General features: G+C 37.3%; 2 protein-coding genes across 15 annotated transcripts in view; one reads left to right on the forward strand and one right to left on the reverse strand.

Annotated features, from left to right (window-relative positions):
* The window catches only part of BLNK (B cell linker), a 75,396-nt gene extending 64,270 nt beyond the window's left edge, over positions 1–11,126 (forward strand). Inside the window, exons 14-18 of one of the 2 annotated variants that reach the window (XM_067709874.1) lie at positions 16–47; positions 3,437–3,513; positions 4,340–4,423; positions 5,888–6,043; positions 10,395–11,126. In XM_067709874.1, coding sequence (XP_067565975.1) covers positions 16–47; positions 3,437–3,513; positions 4,340–4,423; positions 5,888–6,043; positions 10,395–10,514 — 469 coding nt within the window. In that variant the 3' untranslated portion in view covers positions 10,515–11,126. The remainder of the gene's footprint in view (positions 1–15; positions 48–3,436; positions 3,514–4,339; positions 4,424–5,887; positions 6,044–10,394) is intronic. The other variant, XM_067709875.1, reaches the window with a different exon arrangement.
* ZNF518A (zinc finger protein 518A) overlaps positions 1–12,060 on the reverse strand; it is a 65,440-nt gene that overhangs the window by 15,496 nt on the left and 37,884 nt on the right. For 9 of the 13 annotated variants that reach the window (XR_010935835.1, XR_010935834.1, XR_010935837.1 and 6 more), the window contains one exon: positions 39–229. Coding sequence is in view for 1 of the 13 variants with exons in the window: in XM_067709873.1 (XP_067565974.1) it covers positions 212–229 (18 nt within the window). In the remaining 12 variants the exon portion in view is untranslated. Of the gene's footprint in view, positions 1–38; positions 230–258; positions 1,999–11,587; positions 12,030–12,060 lie in introns of those variants that run through there. The other 4 variants (XR_010935838.1, XR_010935836.1, XR_010935844.1 and 1 more) reach the window with 4 other exon arrangements.

Raw genomic sequence — 12,060 nt, forward strand, 5'->3', positions numbered from 1 at the left:
AATTCTTCCTTTCAGACCAATTCATCAAAAACCCATACCTCTGCCAAGTAAGTACAATGAAGGCACGGAGAGCAATATCAGGTATCGGCTAAGGCTGGCTCTTCACGTCTGAGCCACCTGGGGGTCCAGGGCAACACTGCCTCTTCCAGCTGGAGTATCTTAGTATCCTCTCTAGCTTGTTTCCTCATCCGTAAAACGGGGCCAAGAATATTTATTTCATGGAGCTGTTCTGAAAAGTAAATAGATTTGAGATCATTTTTACTTTTTTAGTTTTGATTGAATATTTTACTGGTCATACTGGTCATCTTTATTTATTTAATTTTTTTCACAACAACAATACAACTGTTTTCAAAATAAGATGATTAAGTAAAACAGCATATTGTGCTTGGTACATAGAAGGTCCTCAGTAAATGATAGCTATTTAAATTGAATCTAAAATACATTTTAATGATCGTAAAATGTACCTACAGAGGGCACCCTGAAAAGAAGATCTGGCAGATATCTGGATAATTTTCCCTAGGCTAATAATACAATACCCTAAAAATATATGAAGTCAGACTCACAGAACACAGCTGCCCAAACCTTGATTTACTTTCTACTCAATGTAGGAAAAAAATGAAAACACAAAATAAAACCCTCCTGTACATGGATAAGCTGGAAAATATTCCAAAGTAATCAAGATTCAATAAATTTAAATAAAGAGAATAATTATTATATACAAAAAGTATGTGTGTTTATATAAACATAAATCTGTTTCTTAGGCTTTAATTGGATTTTTGATTCATCTTAAATAAAAGAAACTTTTCTAAAATTCTGAACACAAAGTGAAATGGTATAGCTATAGAAATTTTATTGTATTTTTACTACGTAAAGCTTTATTATACCCTTTATTGTTTTTCAACCCAAGTCATTCTTTCAACTGACAAATACTTATTGACTGTCTGCCATGTGCCAGGCAATATTTTAGACCCAGAGGATACAGCAGTGAATAAAACAGAGTACCTTCCTTTATGGAGCTTCTTTTCTACTAGAGGAGAAATAAACAACTAGATAAGCCATACAATATCAGGCAAATGTTAAAGTGATATAAAGAAAAATAAAGCAAGGTGGCAGTGGGTGGGCACAGAGAGGAATGGAGACAGTGAGGGCTGCTGTGGTCAGGGAAGACGTCACCTGTAAAATGGGGTCTGATAGCTCCTCCCATAAAGGGCGGAAGTGAAGGCAAAGTGAGCTAAGATGTGAGAAACAGGACAGGGCTGGCACATATTCAGGGATCAGAAAATGTCAGCCTTGAACCCCCCCAACTGCCCAAACTGTGGAAACCACCAACCTCCTTGTACTATGTACCTTAGAAGAGCGTGACCTCCCACCCTATTTTTCCTGCTCCTACCCGGGAATACTGTCCCCACCTGTCAGAACACAGCCTTCCTTCATACTCAGCCCTCCTGGGCCTGCCAAGCCCTCATTGCTCCCTCCTGTTAACAATGGTGGCTGTCACCTTTGAACGTCCAGGGCACTTTTATCTGAAGCAGTTGGTTCATCTAAGCCTGTTTCTCTTGTAGACTTCCCCTCCTAAGAAAGGACAACTCTAGTTGCTCTGGTCAAAAACCTTAGAGTCACCCATGACTCCTCACTTGCTTTCCTTTTTTTTTTTTTAATAAATGTATTTATTTATTTTTGGCTGCATTGGGTCTTCATTGCTGCGTGTGGGCCTTCTCTAGTTGCGGCGAGCGGGGGCTACCTTTCGTTGCAGTGCGCGGGCTTCTCATTGCGGTGGCTTCTTTGGTTGTGGAGCATGGGCTCTAGGCGCGCAGGCTTCAATAGCTGTGGCACGCGGGCTCAGTAGTTGTGGCTCACGGGCTTATTTGCTCTGTGGCATGTGGAATCTTCCCGGACCAGGGCTTGAACCCGTGTCCCCTGCAACGGCAGGCAGATTCTTAACCACTGCGCCACCAGGGAAGTCCCTTCACTTGCTTTCTTCACACCTTCCAGCCGTTCCTTCAAAATACATTTGGAATCCAGTCACTCTCGCTAATTCTGCTGATGCCATCTGTTCCAAGCCACCATCACCTCCTGCCTGGGCTTGCAAGACTCAACTGACCTCCTCTCTCTGCTCTTGCTCCCTTCTATCTATTTCCAGCCCTGGAGTCAGAGTGACCTTGTTAAAAGACAGGCAAATCACACTATTCTGTTCAAAACCCCCCAAAAGCGTCCCATACCATGCTTGTTAAAGCCCAAGTCATGCTAAGTGTCCACTGGGTCCCACAAACCTGGTCCCTTCACCACCTCCTGTATGACTTCATCCCTTATTCTTCACCCCTTTTCTCACTGCAGTCCAGGCACAGTGGCCCCCTCTCTATTCCTCAAATACGCCAGGCCCTTGCATTCACTGTTCCCTACACCTGCAACATTGTTTCCTCAGATATCCACAGGCCTCCTCCCTCTCCACCTACAGATCTTACCCAAGTGTCACCTCAGTGAGGCTCTCCCTGACCAGCCTATTTAAACATACTACTTATCCGAAGATATCCCCCACCCACTTCCCTGCCTACTTTTCTTCATAGCACTTACGACTTTGTAATATTGTATATATATTTACTTATGTCTTTATTGCCTATCTCACTCCGTTAAAATTTAAGCTCCAAGAAGGAGGGGCATTTTGCTGTTTTGTTGACTGCTGTATATTCCCAAAGCCTTGATCCATGGCAGGTACACAATAAAGAATGAATGAGTGAGTGGATGAATGAATGAATGAATACAGCTAAGTATTTTCTCCATTTCATGTGTCTCCATGTCTCCACATTTAGATGGTAAACTCCCTGAGGGAGTTTATGCCTTAGGGCAGAAATTCTCAATCATTTTGACCTCAGGACCATTCTAACACTGTTAAGATCATTGCAGACCCAAAGAACTATGGTTTATGTGTTTCTTTCTAACGATATTTAATGTATTAGTTAGAAGACATTTAAAACATTTATGAATCCATTTTTAAAATATTAAACTCATTACATGTTAACAACATATTTTTATGAAAAAAATACATTTTCCAAACAAAAGAAATTTAGGGGGAAGAGTGGCATTGTTTTACATTTTTAAAATCTCTTTAATGCCTGGAATAACAGAGGCAGCTGAATTCTCATATCTGCATCTACATTCAATCTGTTACAATATGTTTTACTGGTCGAAGTATATGAGGAAAATTGGGCTTCACAGAGATATGTATTTGGAAAAAACCTCACAAACGCCCTGAAAGAATCTTGGGGATTCCCAGGGTCCTCAGACCTCACTTCGAGAAGCACAACTCTTAAGGATTTTTTTTATGTGTGTGATTTTTCAGTGTGTGTGTTCCTTGTAGCTCCCAGCACAGTGTTGAGGTATAGGCAGAGTAACTGCTCAAGATATAATGGGATCCACTGATTTTTCAAATCCCTTTCAGGATTTCCAGAAGGGGGAAGCCCAACTGTGGATGGCCCATTACCCAGCTTTTCATCTAATTCCAATTTGTCAGAACAGGTATGAAATGAACTCGTTATCAGTAAACTGCAGGAAAGGGCATGACTTCTTATAAGAGAGACTTTGGAGTGAAGCTTGGAAACAGATTCTATTTTAAGTGAGCCTGTGAGTTGTCATTTGCTGATGGGTACAGAATACATTTTTTTCCCAACTGTTAAGACTTTGCTCCATTTATACTAATTTGTATTCTGGATGCCATAAGTAACAATTGGTGTTTCTTCAAAACTAGCAAAGAAGTGTGTTGTTTTTATTGTTCTTCCTCTCACATAGATTCTATTTAAACTATGTAATTTTTTCAGAATAGATCTGTGGAGGCATATGATATTAAAACACATAAAATAGCATAGTTTAAGAAAAGACAGAGAAAGGACTCAGTGTGCCCTTGGGCAAGTCTCTAAGCTTTCTCAAATGTAAAATAGGGATGATAGCATGTATTCGTCTTGCCTTCAAAGTTGTTACAAGAATCAAATAAGATATTTGTAAAAACACTTCGGAAATTATAAAACGCTCCACAAAGCAACAGTAAGATCATAATAGAAAGGGAGATTATAACTTATTTAGGAGAAAGGAATAAATGGTTCAGGAATCTAGCAGGATTAGGTCTCAAGTTCAAATACTAAGTCTACCCCCTACAGCCAAATTGGGGAAAAGTCAATTATAATCCTTGTGGTTGATCAAAAGAAGCATAAAACTTATTTTCAGATTACTGGCCCAAATGTACTTAGGCCTTTCTGGTAATGCAAAATGGGACTTTGTTTCTAGTGCACAGAAGGTTCAGTGTCATTGAAGGGCCATCTCATGCTTAATAATGCCCTCTCACTCACAGGAAGCTGACGTTCACTGTAAACCATGGTACGCTGGTGCCTGCGATCGAAAGTCGGCCGAAGAGGCATTATACAGATCGAACAAGGTCTGACCATTTTAAAATCTCATGTTGTGCCCTCAGCCTATATCGGCACAGTTGTCATCCCGATAATATGCTAATTAAGTAATTGCAACAATTATGGATGCAGGGATCTTTTCTCTTTACTTACTCAAGAGGAACTGCCGTCCCCTCCTCTCTTTGAAGTACCTCCCTCTTTCTTTGTTCCGCTATCGTATTGCTGCTTATCCTTTCATCTACACACGGATCCATAGGCTCCACTGCTCTCCAAATAGTGGAAGAGAAGAAAGCTCTGGAGGGGATCTCTGTAAGGCTTGGTGCTACATGAGATCCACCCAGGAGTGAAATGTAACAGACTATTTTGGATCAATGCTTGGGATAAAAGATTGGGATCAAGGTGGCAAAAAGTACTGGGAAGTAAATTTTTGGAGAGTCGAAGCCCAGTCATATAGGAACACTAGAACAGTCTGGACAATCCAAGATTAAAGTGCCACTTTTCTTTTTCTTTCTCTTTTCTCCGCCCACTTGCACCTTGCCTTGTCAGAATATACTGGTTTTTTGTGGGTTTTTCTGGCTGCACTGGGTCTTCGTTTGCTGTGTGTGGGCTTTCTCTAGTTGTGGCTAGCAGGGGCTACTCTTCGTTGTGGTGCACGGGCTTCTCATTGCAGTGGCTTCTCTTGTTGCAGAGCACGGGCCCTAGAGTGCAAGGGCTTCCGTAATTGTGGCACGTGGGTTCAGTAGTTGTGGCTCATGGGCTCTAGAGCACAGGTTCAGTAGTTGTGGCACATGGGCTTAGTTGCTCCGTGGCATGTGGGATCTTCCTGGACCAGGGCTCGAACCCATGTCCCCTGCATTGGCAGGCAGATTCTTAACCACTGTGCCACCAGGTAAGTGCTTTTTCCCAGGTTTGATCAACTTTTATTGCATTCCTTCTTCCTGTTTTTGTCTATTTTTTGTTCATAATTTTTGAATTTATGATTGTAGAATATTTTACAAGATATTTAATTAAATTTGGAATGTTGTGTTACAATATTTTTTCTACTTCAACATAAATTTTTGGAGAGAGAATTTTTATCAGCTGAAATGTTTTGATTCCCAATATCTGTTTTCTTCTTATAGCACTTTTGAATGGAATTTGTTTGATATATTTTTTTATTCATAGGCAACTTGTGAACATGGTTCCTAGTTCAAGAGTGCCCTTTAGGTTTGATCTTAATGTGTCCCTTCACACATTTCCAAAGCCTATAAACATAAGGTCTTATTTAGTGCCTCAAAATGCCAGCATTTACTTCTTTCAGAATTTTCTGTAAGTATATATTTTACTGAAGTATTTTCTTGCAAAATAATAAAACAAGCTCTAATTAGTAATAAAAATCATATACCTAAATAATTACCTTTTGAATATAATATAGGTATTTTTCATAAACTGATTTTTAACCTATGGGAATACAAGTAACACTAATCATAATTATTCTTTCTTTTAATAAACAGGATGGATCATTTCTTATTCGGAAAAGCTCTGGCCATGATTCCAAACAGCCATATACACTAGTTGTATTTTTTAATAAGCGAGTATATAATATCCCTGTGCGATTTATTGAAGCAACAAAACAGTATGCTTTGGGCAGAAAGAAAACTGGTGAAGAGGTCAGTAATTTCTCTTCTAATCCAACTCTATAACTATGTTTTGAGCACAATGCCATCATACTGTATTAGGTGCCAGAGATGTGGAGAAAGGATACAAGAGTACCTGGCCTAAGGCTTGCACATTGTCACAGAGTACGAGATAAAATACTATGTTTGGGCAGTATATCCTATGAGAGAACAGAGAGGAGGAACGACTGGTATGATGTAAAAGCTTTCTTTTATCCTGTTGCTTAATGAGGTCAGTCTGACTCGGCATTTTGTTTGCTTTGTTTTTTAGATGCCACATATAAGTGAAATCATATGGTATATTTCTCTTTCTCTGTCTGACTTACTTCACTTAGTGTAATACCCTCTTGGTCCACCCATGTTGTCACAAATGGCACAATTTCACTCTTTTTATGGCTGAGTAATATTCCATTGTATATATATATATCACATCATCTTTACCTATTCATCTTTTGATGGACACTTAGTTTGCTTCCATATCTTGGCTACTGTAAATAATGCTTGTATGAACATCAGAGTGTACGTAACTTTTTGAATTAGTGTTTTCATTTTCTTTGGATATATACCCAGGATAGGAATTGGTGGGTCATATGGCAGTTCTATTTTTAATTTTTTGAGGAATCTCCATGCTGTTTTCCATAGTTGTCGTACCAATGTACATTCCCACCAACAGTGCACACGGGTTCCCTTTTCTTCACATCCTCACAAGCATATTGTCTCTTGTCTTTTTGATAATAGCCATTCTCACAGGTGTGATGTGATATGTCATTGTGGTTCTGATTTTCATTTTCCTGATGATTAGTGATGTTGAGCATCATTTCATGTGCCTGTTGGCCATCTGCATGTCTTCTTCAGAAAAATGTCTACTCAGGTCCTCTGCACATTTTTTAATTAGATTGCTTATTTGTTTGTTTGATACTGAGTTACAAGAGTTCTTTATATATTTTGGATATTATCCCCTTATCAGACATATTATTTGCAAATATCTTCTCTCATTCAGTAGGTTGCCTTTTTCTTTTGTTGATGGTTTCCTTTGTTATGCAAAATCTTTTTAGTTTGGTGTAGTCCCATTTGTTTATTTGTGCTTTTGTCACCCTTGCTTGAGGAGACATGTCCAAAAAATATTGCTAAGACCAATGTCAAAGAGCATACTGCTTATGTTTTCTTCTGGGATTTCTATGGTTTCAGGTCTTACATTTAAATCTTTAATTCATTTTGAGTCTATTTTTCTTTTTGTATATGGTATAATAAAATGGTCTAAAATTTTCTGTTCATCAAAGGTCACAATCAACAGAGTAAAAAGGCAACCTCTGAAATGGGAGAAAATATTTGCAAATTATGTGTCTGATAAGAGGTTAATATCCAGAATATGTAAAGAACTCTTATAACTTTGTCGTATAGTTTAATGTAGTCCTATTTGTCTATGTTTTGTTTTGTTGCCTGTGCTTTTGGTGTAACATCCACGAAATCATTGCCAAATGCAGTCTCGTGAAGCTTTCTCCCTATGTTTTCTTCGAGGAGTTTTATAGTTTGGAGTTTTATTTTGCTTTTAATAAAGTCTCAGATAGTTAGAAAATGCAAAACTCTGAAAACACAAAACACTGATAAAGACCAAATGGGTTTTAAAATATAGATTGCATTTTCATTTCACACCAGTTAAACTTTAACAGAACTGTCTGCTTCTCCCTACTCACAAAAACATTCATTCTCACTGAAACCTTGATATGACAAATTTTTTAAACTATATGCTCCTCAACAGTAATCAGTAGTAGGATATGGTGGTGATCCTAGTAGGACAGAGTGACTTTGGATGGATGGTTACATTCTAAAGCCTCCCCAGGGACTTCCCTGGTGGCGCAGTGGTTAAGAATCTGCCTGCCAATGCAGGGGACATGGGTTTGAGCTCTGGTCTGGGAAGATCCCACATGCCGCGGAGCAGCTAAGCCTGTGCACAACTACTGAGCCTGTGCTCTAGAGCCCACAAGCACAACTAATGAAGCCCGTGCACCTAGAGCCTGTGCTCCACAACAAGAGAAGCCACTGCAATGAGAAGCCAGTGCACCGCAATGAAGAGTAGCTCCCACTCGCTGCAACTAGAGAAAGCCCACGCGCAGCAACGAAAGACCCAATGCAGCCAAATAAACAAATAAATAATAAAAATTTTTTTTAAAAAAAAGCCTCCCCAGGGGTCCAGTACTTCTATAAGAGGCTTAGGGGTAGGTGAAGGCGCTGTCCTTTTTAGTGGTACTGAAATTCAGTCAGATAAATTTTGAGCTCTCAGAGAGGCTCTGGACTTCCTTGTCCTGCTAGGAAACTCTGATAAACAGTGATTCTTCTTGGCTTAAAGAATCTTCATCCTTACCTCAGAATGAATAGATCAGAGCTTCACCCCACTCCCCAATTATCCAGCCTATGGATACCAAAATAAATACATATTATTATAATAGCATCAGGAAGTACTGACAGAGTCCTTTAAAACACTTACTTAAATTATCTATAATAAAAAGATAATTTCTCCCATATACTGAACATCTGAATTGAAAAATGAAAACTTTGGTTACATGATGTCAACCATGTGGAGATCTTGAAAAGTCTGTTTGTCTGTATTTGTGTTTGGGTATTCATGGGTAGAAAAAGTAACTAGTTGATTAACTGTTTAATTTTTTTGCAAATGTTTTGACATTATGTGGATACATAGTGAGTATTTTATCACTCTGAGATCTGTTTGCTTTATTTTATTGACCATGGGATTTTGAGTTATCAAACAATTGTTTTTCTGTCCATGTATGAATATCTCAAATACACTGAATTAGTGTAGACCAAAAAAAAAGTGTTAAGGGGAAACTGCAATTAAGTTATGCTCAATCCTTCATTCAGTCAAATCACAAATATGCCTCAAGTCCAGTCCTTACTTCAAATATTTCAACTCAGCTCAACCCCCTACTTCAAACATTTTAATCCCCAAACTCCGCAACACAGCAATCCTCAGAAATATTCAGAAGAGTATAAGGACAGAATGAGATGCTTATTTGTATAAGCAAAACAACTCTCTCCTATATTTACTGGGTTCAGAACACACTTTTTCACTTGGAATTCACTTCAAGGAGGTTGTACTATTTCATTTCCTGGTGTGTTAGTCCATAAATTTAACTTCCAACTGCATTCAGATTAACAATATGCTGTGCCAAACAAACAGAATGAATGTCTTTATGAATATCATAAAAACAATTCATTGGCAAGTACAGGAGGGCTGAATGATTGAAGAGAAAGTAAGAAATAAGGACTAAAGGTACTTGAAAGTCTCTGTCTCTCCTCCCTGACCTAATATTCAGAAGCCAATTACCTAAAAGACAACTGGTGTTTTGTTTGAAAAATGACTAGTATTCTGAATACTTTACTTATTTTAATATATAATATTTGGAAGCTATTCAAATAATTAATAAAGGCTTTTAAACATTTTTTATTCCAAATGTTTATCTTTATATGAAAAACTAAGAGAAAATGAAGTCAATTGGTGGTAACTGCTAAATTATATGGTAGTGTTGCAAAACAATTATCCCTTTAAAAAAAAGACTCTAAATGCATTTATCTGAAGATCATGAGCTTGTAGCACTTTTGTATAATCAATGCATTTCATTTCTTGGTCTGTATTATACTTATTTTATCTTTCACTTAAAACATTGATCATTTTTCAGAAAAAAATTGTGATAGCCTTAAACTAAAACCAATAGACAATAGGAATTAATATACGGAAAAATATGTATGTATAGTAAGAGCCTAGCATGAAATTATTAACTAGGCACTAATTTAGCTCTAAACTTACTGAGAGCTAAAGCAAAAATGGGTATATGAAGGTTTATAAAGGTTCCCTTATTTATTCAAAAAAAAGAACACAAAAACAAACATGAATTAACCTGGGAAATAACTCTCTTCACATTAAATTCTAACGTTAATTTACTACATCAGTCCTTGTATCTAATACATGCAACATAACAGATAATCTATGTTTTATAAAAATGCAGAGAAATTCAATGTATGACAGTTTTACACTTGGCACTAAATAAAAAACAAAATATTAAAATATTACATCATAACTCAATAAAGTAATTTTCCCTAAGAAGTTATACTAATTGAGGATGTCAGTTGCATTTTCAGTCTCATTGAATGGCCAGGGTCTGCCACCTCAAAGGTTACAGCCATTGTTAAATTAGACTTTTTTGGATAGAATGTCATCTGGGACCTAGTAACTCTGACTAACTTGAAAGAGTTGGAGAAGATGGGAGGAGTGGAGTTCACTGTTAATATAAACGCCAATTTATAATTCATCTATGTTTTCTTGTTCTAGTACTTTGGAAGTGTTGCTGAAATCATCAAGAATCATCAACACAGTCCCCTGGTTCTTATTGACAGTCAGAATAACACAAAAGATTCCACAAGACTGAAATATGCAGTTAAAGTTTCATAAATTAAAAAAAATTTTTTAAAGGAAGTCAACATCATTGCTTCAGACATTTTACCTACTTCTACTTTTGAGGAAAAAGTCCAAAAACTTCATATTTTGGATTATGAATTGTCCAGTAATAAAATAGAAGATGAGGAAGCTGTTGAGGTGGTCGTCGATTTCCTTATAAGAAGCTCACATGGACATGTTCTGTTGCCTGACTTGATGAACTGTTAATATCTGGTGAGGCTGAGAATATGCTACTAATATTCTCCAAATAAATGTCTTTATTTAAAAAAACAGGTGTAAAGTATTTTCAGTCATGTAAGAAAATAACGCGCTACTTCCAGAAAAAGAAAATGATGCTCTTGGATAAAACAAAGCTGCTGAAAATTTAGACCACCACAATGGTCCTAGTGCCCCAGTGTAACTAGGACGCCTACTGTCAGTGCTTGACAATTGCCTTGGTTAAAATTTTAATGTGTAGAAAATAAAATATAGATAATATATGATATTTATAAATACAAATAAGGGGGATGTAATGGTTCCTTTTTGTGAGCTCCCAAGCATGGGAGATGTATACAGATACGAACTTTCTTATCCATGATTATGTTGTTAGCTTAGCTTATTAAATATAATTGTACCCTCTTTGATCTGCATGTCTATTAAATGGACCCTAAACTTGATATGAGGTTCAGAGTGGGATGAGAGCAAAACTAGATTAAAAGCCTAGGGAAACAGCCCACAGAACAGGGGCAGAAAAGCAGACATTGATGAACACTCAGGAATAAAAGAGATACCATTGTGAGCAGCCGTATCCAAGGTCTTAGGTTGTCCCAGCAATGTATTATACTCTGTCATATCAAAGCTTTTTATCCTACTGTGCACTTTAGACAGCACTGAAATGATAAAGCAGCTAATTAAGATAAATCTAATAATTAAATGAGGAATGCACTTGATCACTGAGTAAGACAGCAATCTGAAAGGAGTTTGAAATTCTAGAAGGTTATGAACTCACAAACTCACTTATAAAAATAACTGTATTCTTAAATGTCATAATACCCCCCTTTCACTTTTATATTTATTTGTTTACTCACCATTTCCAGAGCTCTTAATTCCTTTGTATAGATCTAATATCCACCTGGTATCATTTTCCTTCCACATGAAGAATTTCTCTTAACATTTAAGATAGAGCAACTTTACTGGTGATGACATATCTTAGACTTCTCTTTTGTGAAATTTTCTTTGTTTTATCTTCATTTTTGAAGGGTAATTTTGCTAGAGAAAGAATTCTAGGATGACTTCAGTACCTTAAAGATATCATTCCACTCTTCTGGCCTGCAGCGTTTCTGACAACAAGTCTGCAGTAATTCTTATCTTTGATTCTCAGTACATAATGTGTGCTTTTTTCCTCCGGCTGCAATAAAACATTTCTCTTTATCACCTGTGATGATGAACATGTGATTATAATGTGTCTTGGTATGGTTTTCTTTTTCCTGCTTGAGCTTCATGTTGCTTCTTGGATCTTTGTATTTATAGCTTTCATCAAATTTAGGGGAAAAGTTTCAAT

This window comes from Pseudorca crassidens, chromosome 16 (genome assembly GCF_039906515.1).
Source record: "Pseudorca crassidens isolate mPseCra1 chromosome 16, mPseCra1.hap1, whole genome shotgun sequence".
Lineage (NCBI taxonomy): Eukaryota > Metazoa > Chordata > Mammalia > Artiodactyla > Delphinidae > Pseudorca > Pseudorca crassidens.